The 20,558-nt window shown below is 36.8% G+C and overlaps 1 protein-coding gene across 9 annotated transcripts in view; it reads right to left on the bottom strand.

Moving 5' to 3' along the window:
- The window catches only part of LOC128983673 (peroxisome biogenesis factor 10), a 60,516-nt gene that overhangs the window by 19,450 nt on the left and 20,508 nt on the right, over positions 1–20,558 (bottom strand). For 8 of the 9 annotated variants that reach the window (XM_054403066.1, XM_054403065.1, XM_054403067.1 and 5 more), the window contains exon 2: positions 17,114–17,247. In XM_054403066.1, the coding sequence (XP_054259041.1) occupies positions 17,114–17,240 (127 nt within the window). In that variant the 5' untranslated portion in view covers positions 17,241–17,247. Of the gene's footprint in view, positions 1–17,113; positions 17,248–18,590; positions 18,679–20,558 lie in introns of those variants that run through there. The other variant, XM_054403069.1, reaches the window with a different exon arrangement.

The raw sequence follows: 20,558 nt of genomic DNA, 5'->3' as shown, positions 1-20,558 counted from the left end.
TTGAGGAGGTAGAGAGACTGTTGTTCTATCCCTACAGAACACCAAGGATGGGATATTTGGCAAAGTCCTCAAGAAGTTCCTGTCTATTGACCCCCTTATCCTGTTGAGCACGTAAAACAACATGCCTGATGTTGCGTACTACGTAGTTCATCACATTACAGTACCACATTTTTGTTCAAAATTGATTTCAATATATTTATAATTTTATTTCCTTTTAGCAAATTTTCCTATAGGGAAGTACTGTAGCTATTACCGTAGGTGGCACGGTTAGACCTAGGCCCGGGACTGATTTACTCATTTTGATGTCCCCAGAGGCCAAAAACACCATTCGTTCCAAATTTTATGTATGTATATATATATATGTATATATACTTATACAATTATACTTATAAAAGGCAAAGCCCTCACTGACTCACTCACTCACTCACTCATCACTAATTCTCCCACTTCCCATTTTACCTAGGAGGCTGAAATTCGGTACACCGATTCTTTGGGCATTCAATAGGAAAACTAAGTAGTTTTTATTCTGATCGGGCTTTCGGGCTCCGTCCCAGTGGCTCTGGAGTTTCCCATGGTAACCTTATGATTTTTCATATTTAAAAGGAATTAATGAATCTTAACAGCTGTTTCAATTAAACAAGTTGGTTCTATGATGATCAATAGCATTAAAGTTACAAGGATTACCAACAGTGTGCAGCACTATTATTTTTTTTACTTTATGACAACAGCTAATTTGCAACCAAAAGGTGAGTGAGCGTAGCGAACAAACTTCAACCTGGAGGCGAGTTATCGTAGCGAACGAGCTAACCTGAAGGCAAGTGAGCGCAACGAACGAGCTCCAACCTAAAGGTGAGTGAGCGTAGCGAACAAACTTCAACCAGGACGTGATTGAGCCATGCGAACTAGCTCATCTTTAAAATGAACGAGCATTTGGCATCAAACCACATTAGGGCAGGACGAAGTCTGTCGGGCCAGCTAGTATATATATATACGTCCGTGAACGCGATACCTTGAGTAATTTTTGTCCGATTTGTCCAACACATTGCCATCAATAATTAATACTCCATGTGGTAATATAATTATTGGTACTACTCCATGTACACCTGACACATTGCAATCATGCACATCTCAATCGAGTACTTTAAATATTTGTTTGCATACTACAAGTTTAACTGACATACACAATTCCATTCAAAGATTTTGGCTCTTAGAAGAAATCCCAAACCACAAAAAACAATCCCAAGAAGATATTCATTGTGAATAGTTATTCACAGACACTCATACCAGAGCCGAACTCGGAAGATACATTGTACGATTACCGTTTAAAGGCTCATCCGAAATGTTAGGTTGTTTAATATTTTATGTTTAATTAGATTAAGTTATCCCAATGTAACATTATTTTTGTTATATTTTGAATGTCAGGATAAGTGTAAGAGAGGGCCATGTGGCCCTAACTTTGCCTGAATAAATAAACGATTTTTCATTTCATTTCACAAACACTCTCACATTATTTAATGGTTCTTCAACTCTTAACCCACTCATTTACACTTTGTGAATTTTTGACATTTATCTCCTCATCTTTGTACAATGGCATCTCCAAATAGTGATTTTAAATTTGAAACTTATACTCGACTCACATCTTTTATTAAAACTTGTCTCAAGAAAATAAGAATCATCGTTGATCAACTTGTTGAAGAAGAGTCATTAACAGTTGTGCAACGGGAAGCCTTAAAGACTCTAATGCAAGAAGCCCATAAGAAGAAAGAAGACTTTGATTCTTATTTTCATCAAATTGTAACTACTTATGGAGTAGTATGCCTACGCCCTACGTCAAGTGAAGATGATTTGAACATTGAAACATTAGCTGAAGATGAAGACCAAAATCAGTGAACTATTCATCCATATCACCAGCTACATCAAAGTGCTGCTTTCAGAAATTGGTTCTAATCCTTATTTGGCCAAGGTTAATTGCAGTCCAGCTCAACCTCAGAGAACCACTGCAATGAATGTAACCAAACCAAACCCATCAAGTGAGTTTCAAACCAAAGGCACCCAGCTTATACAACCTGAAACAAAACTCATCACAATAAAGAGGTCAGTGGCAAACACTATGCCTAAGTTCGCAAACTCGAAAATTAGAAATACCACAGTGACAATGACAAAACCTCAACCAACGAATACAGACACAACAGTGAGCTCAACTACCTTGACAAGTGACAGTGCTACTATCCATCTTACCAACACTGCTGTCATACCAAGTGACCGTGCTGTTATAAACCCTACTGATAATGCTGTCACCCATCCTACTGACCGGGTTGCTATCCAAACGACAGACAGTGCTGCCGTTAACCCAACCCACAGTGCAACCACTACAGTAAAGACAGTCAAGCAATCCAGTCAAGTGGTTGCATCTTTCGATGAAGCTCTGACCAATGGCTACTCTTCATCACAAACTACAGAAAAAGTGTTCACCTTCCAATCACAACTTGTTGAATTATTAAAACAAGAATTCTTTATATTGAAGAAATGTGTTATGAACTCTAAAGACTTGTTGTTAACTTATATTCTTCAGTCTCATAATGAAACTCCAAAGTGTCTTCAAAACTCTGATGATCCTAATTTCAACGTATAAGAACTTCAGTTGTCTCTAGCAAAAGTTTTCAAGTTGTACCCCAGCAAAGATGGTATAGGTTGAAAAGCAGAAGTAGGAAAAAGCAACCAGCTGCTAAGCCGGCCTGTAACTCAACTCTGTGTATTACCCCTGGACTAACTAACTGTTGAAGTGAGGACACTTCAAGGCTGGGAGTATGTTCAGTTCTTTTACCTAATATTTTTTCTTTAGCCTGTTTAAAATTAATTACAACAGCTGATGATTTTTAAATAATTGATTATATTGTACAAATAAACATTATTCTACTCTGGTTCTTCTTGTTAACATGACTTACTAATTTTTCTCTCATAATTTTCATTTATTACACACAAACACTCCACAGGAACATTCCGTCGCCCTCTTTCTAAGGTTGCAGTTCTGGGGGGAGAATATGTAATAATTTATGCCTGCCTTTTTTCTTTATGATTATTTGAATTAACATACGTTTTATTATTATTTATTATGATATGAAAATATTAATTGTCCAACTTGGTTTAATTAAACTGGTTTAAAATTAAACTCAGGATATCTCAGGTGTGGGGTTGGAGAGTTAACTAATTCATTTAAGTAACTGTCAACTTGATGCTGGTTAGTATTTTGTTGGAATTTATTTGTAATCTTGTTCCTCATTGCCTTCTTGGTATTAAGTTTAAAGCAGCTGTCATGAATGATATTATATGCCATGTGTTTGCTATGTTTATTTTGTTGTTGTAAATAAACTTCACTTCCACTATGGACTTTAGAAACCATACTGTGTAGTCATTTTACTCCTAATTATTATAAAGGAAAATCAATTATAAACAAGTGGTTATGGGCCCAGTTTCACTTTTATTGTAACATGTTCTCTGTGGCCTATTTTGAACTGTTTAATTTTTGAGTGAAGTGTATAAGAAATATTATAGTAAATTCCATTGAATGAACACTTATTAATTACTATGATGGGAGACAAAGTTGTGTACTCCACATCAGCCCCTGGAATTTCTATGTTGAAAGGGTCAGCCAACAATGCAAGTTGGAAATTTGATATGAAGATGGCTCTGAAGTATGAGGGATTGTGGAATTGCATTGAACCACGAAATACTAATACAGAGACGACACTACTAACTGTTGATCCAGACAAAGATAAGAGGGCACTTGCCAAGATTGCCATGCACCTGGAGGCAGCTCCAAAACTACATGTCAGGACAGCCACATCAGCGAAGGAAGCATGGGACATTTTAGCAAAGCAGTATGAAGTCAAGAGCACAAACAGGAGAATATTTCTGCTGGACCAGCTTTTAGATTTAAAGTTGGAAGTATGCAACAGCATGAGTGAGTATATTTCTAAATTTCTTGACCTCAATGCTCAACTTGCTGACATAGAGAAACCCGTGGACGATGAAATGAAGGCGTGTCTACTTCTAAGAGGTTTGCCTGAGTCTTACATGGCATTTAGGATGACAGTCGAGAGTACAGATAAAGTAGAATATAGTAAAGTACTAGAAAAATTAAATAGCTTGGCTGAAAAGGATACCACTGAGTCCTCTGTAGCCTAGTATTTTCAACTTTTAAAAGCAGTACTGGGAAGCTTTTTCTATCAAAATCAAATAATAGTCAAGCTAACTCTAATAATAGCTCAAAGACGAGGGAGCCTTTTATTCCTACTTGTTACAAATGTAGAACGGCAGGCCATATGATAAGGGATTGTCCTGAAAATAATCAAGCTAACATTAGTAATAGCTCAAAGATAGGGCCAATTTCCAAAATAGGTAAGTCAGATGGTAAAGACAAAAATAAAAATGTAAGTTGGACAACTGCCCTGAATGTAAATGTAGAACCTGAAAGCTGGTACTTAGACTCGTGTTGTGCTGACAATCTTTCTAAAAGTAAAGAAAGTTTTCAAATGTTTAACTCGAATGAGGGAGTTAAAGAGGTCACTGTCGCTAATAATACCAAAATTTACTCTGCGGGTTCTGGGAAAGTTTCTGTGAACCTTAAAAACTTTGGTGAGAGAGTGATATCGAATGTGACGTATGTACCAGATTTATTTACAAATTTGCTATCTGTTAGCAAAATAGCTAGTAAAGGGCAAGTTTTAGTTTTTGATGACAAAGGGTGTAATATTTACATAAAAGATGGGTTTTCAGTAAGAGGTGAAATTTGTGGAACTGGAACAAATGTAAATGGACTGTATCGGTTAGATACAGAGAGTAAATGCAACATTGATCCAAATGATGGAAATTTAGCTATGTCTACTCAAGTTGACCAGTCAGTTAGTGTGGACCTTCACAATTTATGGCACAGAAGGTTGGGTCACTTGAATCATGTTAGCATGGGTGTTTTGAAAAAGGGGATGGCTTTGGGTGTTGATTTTCCTAGTCAGAGGCCAGATCCTGCATATTCTATGTGGAGGGGAAACACTCCAGAGAATCTTTCCTAACCACTTTAAGTAAGAGAGCTGAGACAAAACTAGAGTTAATCCATGCTGATGTCTGTGGGCCTATGAATGTTCAGTCTCTTCAAGGTAATCGCTTCATGCTAATATTTATTGATGACTTCACCAGAATGACCTTTGGTTATTTCTTGAAATCAAAGGATGAGGTAGTTGATTGTTTTCTCAAGTTTAAGACTTTAGTTGAAAATCAGACCAACCAGACTATAAAAACTGTTAGGTCAGATGAAGTACATGAATACGAGACTAGAAGGAGTGTGTAATAGATTTGGAATAAGGCACCAGGTCACTACTCGATACAGTCCTGAACAGAATGGGATAGCAGAGCGTGCAAATAGAACTATTATTGAAAAGGCTAGAAGCATGCTAAGTGGCTCAAATTTGAGCATGGGTTACTGGCAGTATGCTGTGGAGGCAGCTATTTATCTTAAGAACCGAAGTCCTACAAAAGCTGTTTTCGGAGTCACTCCACAGGAGATGGACTGGATCGAAAGTGGACCTCAGTCACCTTAGAGTTTTTGGGTGCATAGGCTATGTGCATGTGCCTAAGGAGAGAAGGACCAAATTGGACTATAAGAGTGTTCCTCACATTTTTGTAGGTTACAGTGAGGATGTCAAAGGTTACAAATTGGTCGACCCTAAGTCTCCCCGTAGATTGATTTATTCTAGAGATGTAAAGTTTTTTGAAAACTTATTTTATAATGGGCGTGAAGAAAATAATGGTGATGAAACTATACAACCAGTCGAGACCATAGTAAGCATCCAGACCACCAAACTCGATAAACCTTGAAGGAGTCCTGAAGAAGAAGAGGAGAGCTTCATTCTCGACAGTATCAACATTGAGCAAGATGATGGCGATGTTGGAACTGGAGAATCGACTGAAGGGGATTCGGGAAATGATGAGGAAGGTGTTGAAATTAATGTTGGGAGTAGGTAGCCTACCCTCTAAGAGTAAGAAAGCCTAAAATGTTTCCTGATTTTGTTACCTACATGGTTACCCGTGAGGATCTAGAGCCAAGTAATTGTCAAGAGGCAATAGAAGATCCGAATAAGAATTTGTGGAAGCATGCTATGGAAGAGGAGTATACCTCGTTTATTAAGAATAACACCTGGATTCTTGTTGATCTACCTCAAGCTGATGAAGAACCTCTACATGGTTTTGTTGATGCCAGTCATGGAAACAACTTTGATGGGAAAAGTTGTACGGGATATGTTTTTAACCTGTGTGAAGGACCTGTGTCTTGGGGAAGTAAGAAACAGAGATGACTGATTCCTCAACAGAGTCAGAGTTTGTAGCAATGGTTCAGGCATGCAAGCAAGCAATGTTTCTGAAGCACTTGTTGGAAGAGCTGGGAATATTTCTTGAGCATGTAAATTTGCATTGTGACAACATGCCAGCAATGAAGATTTTGCAGAAGAGAACTGTGAATGCCAAGACCAAACATATAATTGGTATAATTCATTTGTCAGAAACATAATCAAGCGAAAACTAGTAGTGCTGAATTACGTTCCAACTTCCAGGATGTTAGCAGACATTTTGACAAAATCACTTGGCAAAATCAAGCATGATGGTTTCATAACCGACCTTGGTATTACCTCAATGAAGGATCAAGATTAAGGCGGGGTGTTGGAATTTATTTGTAATCTTGTTCCTCATTGCATTCTTGGTATCAAGTTTAAAGCAGCTGTCATGTATGATATTATATGCCATGTGTTTGCTATGTTTATTTTGTTGTTGTAAATAAACTTCACTTCCACTATGGACTTTAGAAACCATACTGTGTAGTCATTTTACTCCTAATTATTATAAAGGAAAACCAATTATAAACAAGTTATTTTGACTGCAAGAAGAAAAGTAAACGTTTAACTCATTTAGAGGAATGTGTACCGGTTGAGAATCAAATTGTTTCCCTAGTCCAAGACTTTTAACTTTGGGCCATAAAATATTTGATGGTTGCTTTTGATTTTCAAAAAGTTTTTGAATGTATCTGAGTTTTGAATTTCGTAGAAGCTGTTTAATTTGATTACGATGATTTCAATATTGTTTAACACGGCTTTGTTTTGTCACGCGTTTTGAAACGATGGGAGCATGCTTGTCAAAGAGATTCAATATGGAAGAATTTAGCTCATGAACCATTTCATCGACAGAATTTAAATTTTCAATGAAGTGCCACGGAATTTGTTGAACATCTAACATGAACTGAGCGACACTCATATTTTTAAAATCCCGATATTTAATAAACTTTGCTTTGGGCTTGGGAGATTTGATTGAGTACACACAGAAAATGAGGTCATGTTTAGATATTGCAGGGATTGGAATCTGTCCATCATGAATGATATCGTGGTCATTGGACACAACTATTAAATCTAAGAGGGAGTCAGAATTGGCAACATGATGTGTGGGATCGAGTGGAAGTACAGTTAAGTTGCACGATTCAAACATGGTAGTCAGCTGTCTGTGTTCAAAGTTATGAGTCAACGATAGTAAGTCAGTGTTAAAATCACCCATGATCAAAACATGACTGTATATGAACATCTCGTTAAGCAGAGCATTTTCAAAATCAAGCAGATGCCCTGATCTTGGTGGGCGGTAGCACACTCCTAGTAACAGCGCATCTGCTCCAGATAAACTGATCTCAATAAATAGGAATTCTGGCCCAGCCGAGTACTCCGATGGTGAAGAAAGGACTGTTTTGATCTTTAAATCCTCCCTGATATACACCGCAACGACACCACCCTGTTTACCAATCCTGTCATTACGTTGCAGCACATATCCAGGGAGAGACACCTCATTTGAATGAATACTCGGCTTTAGCCAGGATTCAGAAATGCTAATTAAATCAAAATTACCGGGACAAAATATTTCTCTAGCCTCATCAATGTGAGCACGCAAAGACTGGGCATTGATGTGCGCCGCTTTCAGGTGTTTGGGATAGGGAGATAAGGAGCGAGAAAGACAATCAGCGGTGGACAGTGTAGGGTGATGGGTAGGGGAGGGGGGGGGGAGATAAGCGGGTCGTTGTGGCGAGTACTGTGCGGCTGTGGACTCGCTATCCCGGGTCCACAGGTCGCGACCTCACGACAGGCGCACCCAAGACCACTGTACAAGCTGCGATCACTGATACACACTCACACACATTCATACATACTTAAATTATTAAAGTAAATCAAAATCACTGTAAAGAATAAAACAACACGCTTGTCTGGCTCAGCTAACAATTTACAAATGAACAAAAAATAAAAGTTATTTTCCTTTTTTAAAATAAAATATATCCAAAGAAACTAAACTCAATGACATTTGTGTTTGTGTGTAATAAATGAAAATTATGAGAGAAAAATTAGTAAGTCATGTTAACAAGAAGAACCAGAATAGAATAGTGTTTATTTGTACAATATAATCAATTATTTAAAAATCATCAGCTGTTGTAATTAATTTTAAACAGGCTAAAGAAAAAATATTAGGTAAAAGAACTGAAAATGTTTTACCTTGCTAGTTTTAATGTCGACAATTCTGATGAAATCATCTCGACCTGGGTATGTACTTGTTATTTGACTCATTGGCCACGTGTTTCTTGGGTTACTTTCGTCTATGATTATGGCCAGATATCCAATTTTCGGTGGCTCGACTCTTTTGTGCCATTTGCACTGTCTCATGGACTGATGTCTGTCACTGACAAACATGGAAGATATTCCCGGATCCACCTTTTTCAAAAATTGTCCAGAAGTGATCTGACTCGAGCCAGTTGTCGTTTGCAGAGCTGATCCTCCATAATTTTGATTTTGAACGCGTCCCTTAGAAAATGTTTGGGTGTGAGCGGTTGTGGGTCCAAAGGGTCGAAGGAAACATGAATCAGTGGTCGAGAGTTAATGATGAATTCCGCACGAACTAGAAAGGTTCGTAACTCTTCATCTTTAGGATACTGACAACGCATATTTCTCAATGCAGTTTTAATTGATCTAACCAAGAGTTCCCAGCAGCCCTCCATGTGTGATGCTCTAGGCGGTATGAAATTCCATTTTATTCCATATCTGACAACATTCCTCTGTATCTGAGCATTGTTCAATTGTTTTACTGCATTTCTCAGTAGCTACAAAATTAGTCCCGTTATCAGAAAACATTTCTGATGGACACGGTCTGCGACTAATGAAACGTTGTATAGTCATAATACAGCTCTCGGTGTTAAGTGAATGGGCCACTTCAAGATCAATTGCCCGAGTACAGAAACATGTAAACAAAACACCATATCTTTTTTCATGTCTATGGCCGACAGACGCTTCAATTGGCCCAAATTAGTCGATACCGGTGTAAAAGAATGGATGTTGGACCTGAGAAACTCTACTTATTGGAAGAGATGACATCTGTGGAGGTTTTGATTTCGCTTTATTTATTTGACATCTCATGCAGCTCCTTTGCACTTGCTTAGCAACACTTTTTATTTTCAGTATTCAATATTTTTCTCTAGTCAAGTTTACGACAGTCTCGATACCTTGATAGAAGCAATTTTCACGAAATGACTTGACAATTAATTTTGCCAGGTGACTTTTCCGTGGGAATTCAACACTAAGAAGTGTTCAGCCTTAAGAATTTCATCTGGTTGAAGTTCCAGTATCAATCTGAGGTTATAGTTCTTCTTCAGGTGTCTTTGGCATTTCTTTTGATCCTGGACTGTAATGTAACAAAGTATCTCAGAACCCACGCAACGACCAGCCTAAGTAACTCCAGGATAAAACTGGTGCGTTAGGAGGCCCTTCCACAGCTTTCCTTGTCTATTTTAGGTCGCAATTATCTTTACCAATCAAGATGGTAGGTTTGGCATGTGAATGTTGGTAGAGGTTGGTCAATTGAATTTAAATGAGACCATCTATCACAAAGCTTTACTGAATCAATCGACTGTTGGAGTAAGTCTAAGGGCAATTGGGTTCTTACATTAGTCAATAGTGATGGGTCGGTACTTCAAGTCAAATGTCGGTTCCGCCAGTTCTTGGCAAAAGAACTGGAACCAAGAACTGATGGTGAAATGTCGGTACCAGTACCTTAGGTACCGAAAACCGTCGCCGATAATGCCGGAAAATTACCAATATTGCCACGACCGCGCAAGACGACGATGACTTACCGCGATCCCGGGAGACGATGATGACATCTACACGGCCGCAAGACATGTTCATAATTTATCCGCGATCGCAGACAACGACAAAGACGTTTCCGTGACCGCGGGAGTTCATGATGATGTCTACATGACCGCGGAAGATGTTCATGACCTTGCCGTGACCGTGAAAAACAGTGATGATGTTTAAGTAATTGAGAAAGATATTTCTGATTTTGCAGGGATCTCAGAATATGACGATCATCACGATATTACTTTGAGTTGGCTGGACTGAAAATATCAGGCTGGCACACCTCTATTGTACCTTTTAAATATGGTAGTTATTTGATGTGATAAGAAGGGTTTAAACTTGGAAATTGGCTAGTTAGAATGTTTCATTGCTGCATACATTTTTTACTTGAAAAACACCCTATTAGCCTACCTCAAAAATACTTAATAGAAAGATATAAAGACAGGGGTTGGTGTAGTATTCCTAACCAATCCATTCAGAAAACTTGGTAAAACTATTTAAAAATAATATTGGTATTGAGAATTGTTATTTAGCAAATTTCACATAAGTATAGGGAATAAGCTATTATAGTAGTACTCATAGCAAGACCTGGGTCCAGGACCGATATAGTTTTTTAGTTCCCTAGAGGCCAAAAACACCAACCATTCAAAATCATATATATATATATATATATGTCCTTTGGCACAATAACTCGAGCAAAAATGATCCGATTTTTATGAAATTTGGTTTGCTTGTATTAATTGTTTCTGCTGCTCTAGCCAGGGCCGGACTTAGGACTTCAGAGGCCCCTATGATTATATGAGAACATATACGGTACACAATGTAACGCATTTACATGCACACTAATTTTAAATAGCTAATTTCAAGGTGAATCTATATATCTAATTCCGTAAGCCCAAAATTTTACAATGAAATTGTGAGCGAACTGGAGGCCGTAGAAAGCTGGGAGGGGTCTCATTTTAAAGGTCTGGGCATGAAGTTTTGGGGAAAAATACTCATTTTTCTTACTTATGCACCAAAAGGTTATTACAGGATAAAATAAATCACATTTAAATAGCATGGGAATCCAGGTCATGTCCGATTTGTTTACTTTAAAACATGTGGTTTAGATTTATTTAAAGCATATGGTAATATCATTGACTATTGGCTACAAAAGTTGTATTAATAGTGTTAAAGGTAGTATGTAATATATGTATTGTATGTAACTATAGTGCATTTGAAAGTAAACATGCGTGCAAATGAAAATGAAACAGCATTTTGTGATTGTCTTTTACGCTTATATTAGGTAATGGAATCTTAGAGAGCAATAGGGCAACACCGGCAATTGACATTACAGATAACTTTGTTCTCTCTGATTGTGCAATTGTTTATGGCAACTCAATAAATCCAGAAAATATTCAAAACTACTCCAATCAAATAATTGTATGTCCTTTAAATGAACATTGTGATGATTTAAATGAAGAAGTATTAAAAATCTACTACAGTAATTATGAAGTAGTTTCAGAAGACCCTACAGAGAGGTTGAACATACCAATTGAGTTTATAAATTCAATTACACCATCTGGAATGCCACTACACAAATTAGTTTTAAAAGTTGGTTCAATAGTGATGCTCATAAGAAATAGGGTCTGGATTAGTTAATGGAGTACGATTGGTTGTGTTGGGTATGTCTGAAAAAAGTTTAAAGTTAGTAGTAATTACTGGAGTAGGGAAAGGGAACATATTTTTCATGCCAAAAATAAAACTAATATCTACAGATCCTAATATGCCCTTTAAATTTACAAAGGATTCAATTCCCATTGCGATTATCTTTCACCATTACTATAAATAAAGCGCAAGGCCAAACCTTCCAAAAAGTTGGAATTTATTTGAAAAAAAAATCAGTGTTTACCCATGGTCAACTTTATGTTGCTTTTAGCCGGGTAAAGCGGCCAGATGACGTTAAAATAGAAATAGAAACAAATAAAGACCAAGGAATGGACCAAAATGGATACTACACAACAAATGTTGTTTTCAGAGAGATTTTGTTACAGAATTAGTATTTTACAATTTGGAAGATGACATTATCTCTATGTGTTGTGTTTTTCTAAGTGAATTTGTCTATATAAAAAAAAATGTATATATATTTAATTAATAGTGAAGATTATTGAAAATGTTCTTTTGCTGTATTATGATTAGAAAATTTATGTTACAAACCCACCACATGAAGAGTCCTTTTGAATTTTTATCCTAAACAGAGCAGACATAAAAATGAATTATGCAGGTATGTGATAACTGTTATACATTATTATAATATACAAAAAATTTAAACGATAATTCAAGGTAGGGTACGGTAACCCATGAGACAAATAATTTGTACAAAATAATTATTAGAATATATTACATATACTGTATATAGGGGCTATTGCCCCTACAAGCCACTAGTTAATATGTAAACCTGTTAGAATGCTGTATTTTGCATAAACTAATTGTATGTAATATTTTAAGTCTGAAAATAGCTACAATGTACAGTGTTATTTTATGATTTGTTCTTGTTGTAATTGTATTTATAAAATTTTAATATACCTAGCAGGTACCTTACACATTTTTTGCAATACATTAAAATGTAATATCCTTTGCAACAAATAATGAAAACTATAGATAAAATAAAAATAAAATAACACGTACTTGTAAAAGGTTTAATTTAATTTTTTTACTGTAATACACATTCTATTTGGTGCTTGAATGAAAACTCAAATGAAAAATAACTAACATTAATTAATGGAATAAGTTACAGTAGACCCCCTCTTAACCGACCTCGTATTAACCGATAATCGGATTATCCGCCTTTGATCGTAAAATAATACAGTTTGTTTTAACCGACCTTGCTTTGAGAGCAGCTCGGTTTAACCGCCGCTTTCTAGGAATCTCGGCATTTCCGCTCCCACGCTGGGCGATGAGAACTGAACCATACGCTTATCTCCACAGGATATGACTAACAATAAGTTATTTTGTGATGATCACAAAAAATATAGCATAGCCTATTGTCAGTTTGTCATCATCGTTCGTAGCTCGAGCACATCTGATCTGATTTGTTATCTGTGCGGCAAATTTATAACATCATAAAGTGCGTTACGATTTTGAGAACTGATTATCTTATCGCTGGAGTAAACAAACAACGCAACTTGTAGGGAGGGCAGGGAAGGGGTGTTAACAACTCCAAGGTCAAGATGTAGTTTTTGTGCCTCGAGCCTCCAGTGAGAGGCTATAAATAAACGTCCTGTCTTGTAACAAAATGGTCGCTTGTATCTTTAATGAGGACAAAAGGTTCTTTACTGTATTACGATGTATTTGGAAAGCATTAATTAATACATTACAGTAGTAAAGTTATTAAAATAGGAATTTTATTGACTCTTGCCTAGTATTATAATATATTCACTGAAAGTAGGCCTATTTGACCCGTGTTTTGTGTTTATTTGTGACATTTCTATCAATATGAAAAAGGAGATAAGAGTAGTTTATTTTATAAATAATGCAAGTATGACTTCAAAATAATGATTATATAATTCCAAATGAATAGCACTTTACAGTATTATGTTATGATTTTAGGGATTGCCCGTTTTATCCGACCTTTTGAATCATCCGACCTAGGTCCGGTCCCATTAGGGTCGGTTAAGAGGGGGTCTACTGTATATTTAAACACGTGATGTAAGTCAGAGATAATGCATAAACTTTTAAAGCTTTAATATATTTTATAACTTACTATAATTTTACTAACAAACCTTTTACTATACTAAGTTTATAAGATACAAGTCAAAACAATTTTAAAGTTTACTTTTTATAGATTAATCATTATAAAGTTTAGAACATAGTTAGTTATTTTCCCTATAAATAAATGTCACTTCCTACTCTGATACGTTGGTCACGTTGGCATGGCAATTAAAACCTCCTGCTTTTCCTACATTTCTTGGCTGCACTAAAACTATAAAATCATAAACTATGACTTATGTTTATTTTCATAGTGGTTTTGGCATGGAATTCTCGTTTGTATAATATGTTAAAAGTCCTAGCATGAAAAGTACCATTAAGAACTTTAACGAGTTTGAGTTTTTTCTTGACGAGTAAAATGTTACAATACAAGTCTAATAACCAATCACAAGCTAACCATTTATATGAGTAAACAGAAAGATGTTTAAATGTATTCAATATAAATTAATACAACACAAACATAACATTCAATACAACATTAATTTGTTCTTTGTAGTGTTTGCAGAATTAATAATAAAATACAACACAAAAGTACGATAATGTCAACCAAAAACACACTGGGAGTAAAGTGATTTAAATTGTTTTGGATTGGCGATAAGGCATTGTATGTATGTGTATGCGTGTGCGTGAGACAGACAAGACTAGACAGGATCCCTTATCAGCTCATTATCATTTATTGTTGCAGCTGCTTGTTGAGCGCTTTTTTACGATTTCAGTCGACAACGCTCGGCCGCTCCCAAATAATGTAATTTTTGTTAACATCAGACGACCCTAGTTGTCATAAAATGTCTATATAGATTTTTTATCCTACTGGCGCTGTATGATTTTGACTCTATCGACTAAATTGAAGATCCGAATTTCGACGTATAACTTAATTACTATTTTATAAAACCTTTTAATTGAATGGGTAATATAATACTTCTGCCCCTTAAAATCGTGAATGGCATATACTTAGAGGTAAAAGAATTATGACGAAATTTCGGGTTGAGAGACAAAATTGAGATTTTAAAGTACGTAATTGTCGTCTCACCTGAAATTAGGTCACACCTTAAATTTGTCCAGATAGCTTAGCCTACAATGAGATAGTCCAGGACTCTAACGTGTTCGTTAATTAATGATCGTTTCGAGTTTATTGGCTCAGAATATTAATTACAACAATAATGCTTACAATGTTAAGCTTACCTTTAGCAAGTGCTCATCATAGCCACTCGAAAAATATGTCAAGTTAAATTTAGAATTTTGAATAACCTATGATGAATGCGAATAACCTAATTAATTAGAAACTTAACTCATATAAAACGAGACTCGGTCGTTATACTTGGTAATCACCAAAGTAAACTTGTCGGGAAAATTAGACTCGGTCGATCACCAGAGTCGATACGGGGTTTTTAAACCAAATTTACGTAGGACGGTCCGGGGTAACGAGGTAAGTCGTACGTAAACCGTTCCGGCAACTTAACTGATTTCCGAAGCTGGTTTAAGACAAAAGGTAGTGTGCTCGTACGTGAAAAAGCGTGCGGGGTGCGCGCGACTGCGGCACAGTAAAATAAAAATAATAAAACTTCTCTAAAAATGAGATTAAACAAAATAAATTCGGTAGCACACTAACCTGATAACTTATGATTCTACCAGGAACGGGGGAAATCTTTAATTGACCAGAATTTAGGAGGTTATAGACTGTTGGATTGTCTCCAAACAGCAAGCGTACTGACGGTTCGGTAGCGGGTGGACGACTGCCCGTGAGGTCTGCTCTTCTGGTCCCTTCTTCGCCATCGCCCCTGGCGGCGGGGTAGGTAACTAGCGTCATCCCTTCTACGATGACGTAGGACCATTGCCCCTACGATGCCGCTGACAAAGCGGGCGCGGCTTACCCCGAACGTAGACAATTATAATATTTAATATGAAACTTTTAAAAATCGGGTTTTTACCCCTTGACGGGTTTTGGGTCGTTACAGAATAACATCTAATAATACATATTTTTCAAACAATGTTTTTATTTTTCAAAAGTATTAGATCTCAATTGAATCTCCATTTAACCCTCAACACAATTGTACAAGTTACGTTCTACGTTAGGACAAGAGTTTTCATATTATTTATTGTATTTTTTGCCCCAAGCGAAGGGGCCCCCTTCAACTTGATCACCGCGGCCGTAGGTTTGTGTGAACGGCTTCATTGAAACTCAAACTGGCCCGTCACAGCCTAGCAGCTATGCTCGTGTAAACTAGGTCTAAGCGCGGGGCCCAGTGCAACCCTGAGGAAAAGTCCCTTAGAGTCAAGAACTTTGGTCCTAGTAATACCATAAAGTTCATCTAACAATAACCTTAAATATAGGATAACGACAATAAAGCTGTAAAAAAAGAAGATCATTCGGTAAGTGTCTGATTAATTTTCGAAGATATTAATAAAAACTACTGTGCAAGGGGCCCCTTTGGGGCTCCCCTAGGCCCGGGGGCCCCGGGCGCTCGCCCCGTCCGCCCCTAGGTAAGTTCAGCCCTGGCTTTAGCTCCTTAACCTATCTCTCTGCCTTACCATCTCTAGCTCCTGTCTTTGACGCTCCATATCCTGTCTCTGACGCTCCATCTCATTTTCTTAAAATTCCCTCGGCCGCTGCAACTCTCTTTCTTCATGTAACTTTTCTAGTCTATTTACTTCTTCAAGTCTGTCAACTTCAATTTGTATCAATCGTCTTTGTATTGATGAAATACTTCCTAACTGTTTGTCTCAGATTTGGAGGATATAGGCTTATCAGTTCTGTCATTTACCTCCAGCCTAGGTTCTTCATTTGGAGTCATTCTTACATTTTCTGGGGAATATCTATTTGGAGGATGTTTCTCTCTCACTGACTTACGCACCGGTATTGACATATTTCTTGATATAATTTATATGTCGGGTTTCGGCACCAAATGTTAAAAATATCAAAGACAAGACTTTAAACACAATTATTAATAAACTTTATCTGTATTTAACAAAATGGACAATGACAATATTTACAAAATCATAAATAATATAAGAACATATGTTGTATCAATTAATCAGAAAAACCAAGGCAGGCAATAAATTATAACAGCTTGGTAAACTTACAGGACTCCAGCGGATTTTACCGAGCCCATTTTGAAGCTAGGCTACTTACTCATGTGGTGTGATGAAAATATGTTAAATTTTGTACAAACCTGCATATTTCAGAAGTATGTCCAACCAAAGTTTTTGCAGCTTATCACTATATATATCATCTTTTTGCTTGGCACGGAAAATTTCTGCCTGTCCAGCCGAGGAGAATTTCTTCAATGTTGTTGTCATTTTAGACCTACAATAAATCATTCAGAATTAATTGATGGCTCGTATAGGGGAGTGAGAATGAAAAGTTATCACATGGCTGACCCTAGACAGCCACTCAATTTTCTCTAGCTGTCTATTTTACATTTAAGTTACCTTATCACATTTACAGTATGGTCCTCAAGAGACGAGAGTCTGCAGTTGAGGGAGGAGCCTATCTACAACGTGACTTTGAAGGAGCCAGTGAGGACAGTGCTGTGTTGCCAAATCTAATAATACCAGCTGATTTGAAAATATTGTTTTGTATATTTTAATTAGTGTCAAATATTAGTGAACGGGCGATGTTGCAACGTCGCGCTAGTCCAGTCTTGCTATTGGCTACCACCAACTGCAGACTCGTCGTCTGCTGTGAATGATGGTTGAAGTCGAGAGCTAAAACAGTGAGTGTTTTATTTGTTCAGTAATAATTACCCAAGAAGTAAGGTTTGCTTTGTGATGGATTTTTTCGCAAATGGTACCATCCAACGTGTGTGGGAATAAACAGTGATGAATATTTGCAAATCAATAGTTTATTGGAAAAAGTGAAGTGGTACTGCACAACGTGTACTTCAAAAATTGACATGATAGTTTCCAGAGAATGGGATGTCGAGGATATATTTAATCTCCACGATACTGTCCAGAAGCTGGTTAGTGTTGTAAAGGGTGTTGTGGATGATAATTTGTGTTTGAATGATCGCATTGGCGAGATAAATAGTAAACATAATTGTCGTGGCCTTGTTTATGCACGCGTATTTAGTTGAGTTTGATAATTGATTAGGGTTGCTTCATTTGGAAAGATTTATTTTACAATACATAATTGATTGATACAAAATGTCTAATGTTGTTGATAACAATTAATAATAACATATGATTGATATTTACTTATTGCCAACATCTATATATATAAAAGGCAAAGCCCTCACTGACTGACTGACTGACTGACTCACTCACTCATCACTAATTCTCCCACTTCCCACTTACCTAGGAGGCTGAAATTTGGTACACTGATTCTTTAGGCATTAAATAGGAAAACTAAGTGGTTTTGATTCTGATCGGACTCTCGGGCTCTGCCCCAGTGGCTCTGGACTATCCCATGTTAACCTAATGAGTACTCATATTTAAATGGAATTAATGAATCATAACAGCTGTTTCAATTAAACAAGTTGGTTCTGTTCTATGATGTTCAATAGCATTAAAGTTACAAGGATTACCAACAGAGTTCAGCACTATTATTTTTTTAAATATTTGACAACAGCTAATTTGAAACCAAAAGGTGAGTGAGCGTAGCGAACGAACTTCAACCCGGAGGCGAGGTAGCGTAGCGAACGAGCTAACCTGAAGGCAAGTGAGCGCAGCGAACGAACTTCAACCAGGACGTGTGAGCGCAGCGAACGAGCTCCAACCCAAAGGTGAGTGAGCGTAGCGAACGAACTTCAACCAGGACGTGATTGAGCCATGCGAACGAGCTCACGTATGAAGTTAAACGGGGCAAAGCCCGCGGGTACAGCTAGTAGAACATAAAATAATTATGAAACATGTGGTTGATATACTATAATAATCAACTACATAACCTCGTTCAAAATCAAGCTAAAGTTAATATAGACATCTGTCGTCTGCCTGTACAGTCGCGAAGCGGTAAAGATTCAATCGAACGTGAGCGACTCTGACTATCGACCACAGCGGTCGATCAACTATCGAACCAACATATCGATATATCGAACTCAACAATCGTATCCGATTCTGATGTAAACAAACCTGAAATTTAGGCTGTCAGTGTCAATAGTGTTATTCAGGGCAGCAATAGCAATTATGATACCGAATTTCCACCTTTTCTTGGATCAGGTCCTTCTGTGGGACAGAAAAATAACGACCAACCTACATGGAATGAGTAAAAGATTTATTTAAACATAAGTTAAAACCAGGAAACAACCTATAATTGGGTCAAAGGTAGATGACATTACATGTAAGGTTAGGGCAGTAAGTAAACTGGAATGGATATTTGTGTTCAAAGTTAGTCCTAACTGTTCCAAAAATGACATCTGTGATTATTTAAAGACCTCTGGGATTGTAAATGCTGAGTGTGTAGAGTTGAAATCTCGGTTTGGTAGGTATAAATCTTTTAAAATTGGGGTCACTTCTGAACTAGCATCTAAAGTGTTGTCACATACTTTTTGGCTTAGACATTCTTGTAAGGGAGTTCAATGAAAGCCAAAATACTCCTAGGACAAGGTTTTCCCTTCTCGAAACTTTTCTAGGGAAAAATCATTCATAGCTCAAAAGAGTACTGCTGCTAGGCCTTTGATAAATCTTTGCACAATAAACATTCAGTGCATGGGAAATAAAACTAATGAAATAAAAATTTTAAGCCTTGAGAAGAACATTGATATTTTGTGTATTTGTGAGCATTAACTCTTAAGTGATAAAATTCAGTTTTACAATACAATTAGTAATTTAAAACTAGCAGCATGCCGTTGCAGGCAGTCAGCTACTGGTGGGGTGGCTATGTATCTGGTAACAAACTTACAGGTAATTATAAACCTTTGGACTTAAGTGGTTTCTCTGATGATCTCCAGGTTGAATTTGCAGGTGTAGTGCTGCCTAGTCTTTCAATGGTGGTAATAAGCATGAATCGCTCTCCTGGTAATGTATAGATTTTTTGAATTGCTTGAACTTTGTCTAAGTTACCTTACAACCTTAGGCCTCTTAGTGATGATTGGAACTGATCATAATATCAATTTGCTTAGCTCTGACAACTACGCGTCTGATTTTGTAAATTTGATGCGAACTTTTAATTTATTTCCTTTAATCATCGAACCAACTAGGGGTCCTGCATCTCTGGACACTTTTCTAACCAAATTGGACAGATGGAGCTATGTAGCTGCGGTAAGTGTGGACAAGACTGCAGATCACAAACATGTTCTGCTTTCGGTCTCTACACCGAATGTGGATCAACATCACCGGGTGTCCTCAAAAGTGGTTTTATTTATTTTTTTTTTTTTTTATTTATTTAATTCCAACGGCAAATACCAATACTTATAGGAGGCATGATGCAACATGGCTACATACAAAGAATATACAAAAAGTTCAGATAATACAATACAGAAATACACAGAAATATAAATACATAATATATAGAAAATACAAATACAGAAATATACTGAAAAACATATAGAAATATAGATACAGAAATACAAATAGTATATATGTGCAAAATGCTTGATATTCAATGAGATTACGAGAAATTACAACAAATGCAAAACAAGCAGAAATGACTATTTACAAGTGCAAAGAGACTTTCAATCC

This window comes from Macrosteles quadrilineatus, unplaced genomic scaffold (assembly GCF_028750875.1).
Source record: "Macrosteles quadrilineatus isolate MER2022 unplaced genomic scaffold, UCM_ALF_1.0 Scaffold_1__1_contigs__length_201487025, whole genome shotgun sequence".
Classification (NCBI taxonomy): domain Eukaryota; kingdom Metazoa; phylum Arthropoda; class Insecta; order Hemiptera; family Cicadellidae; genus Macrosteles; species Macrosteles quadrilineatus.
Note: the sequence above shows the minus strand (reverse complement) of the source record. Positions and strands in the feature narration are given on the sequence as shown.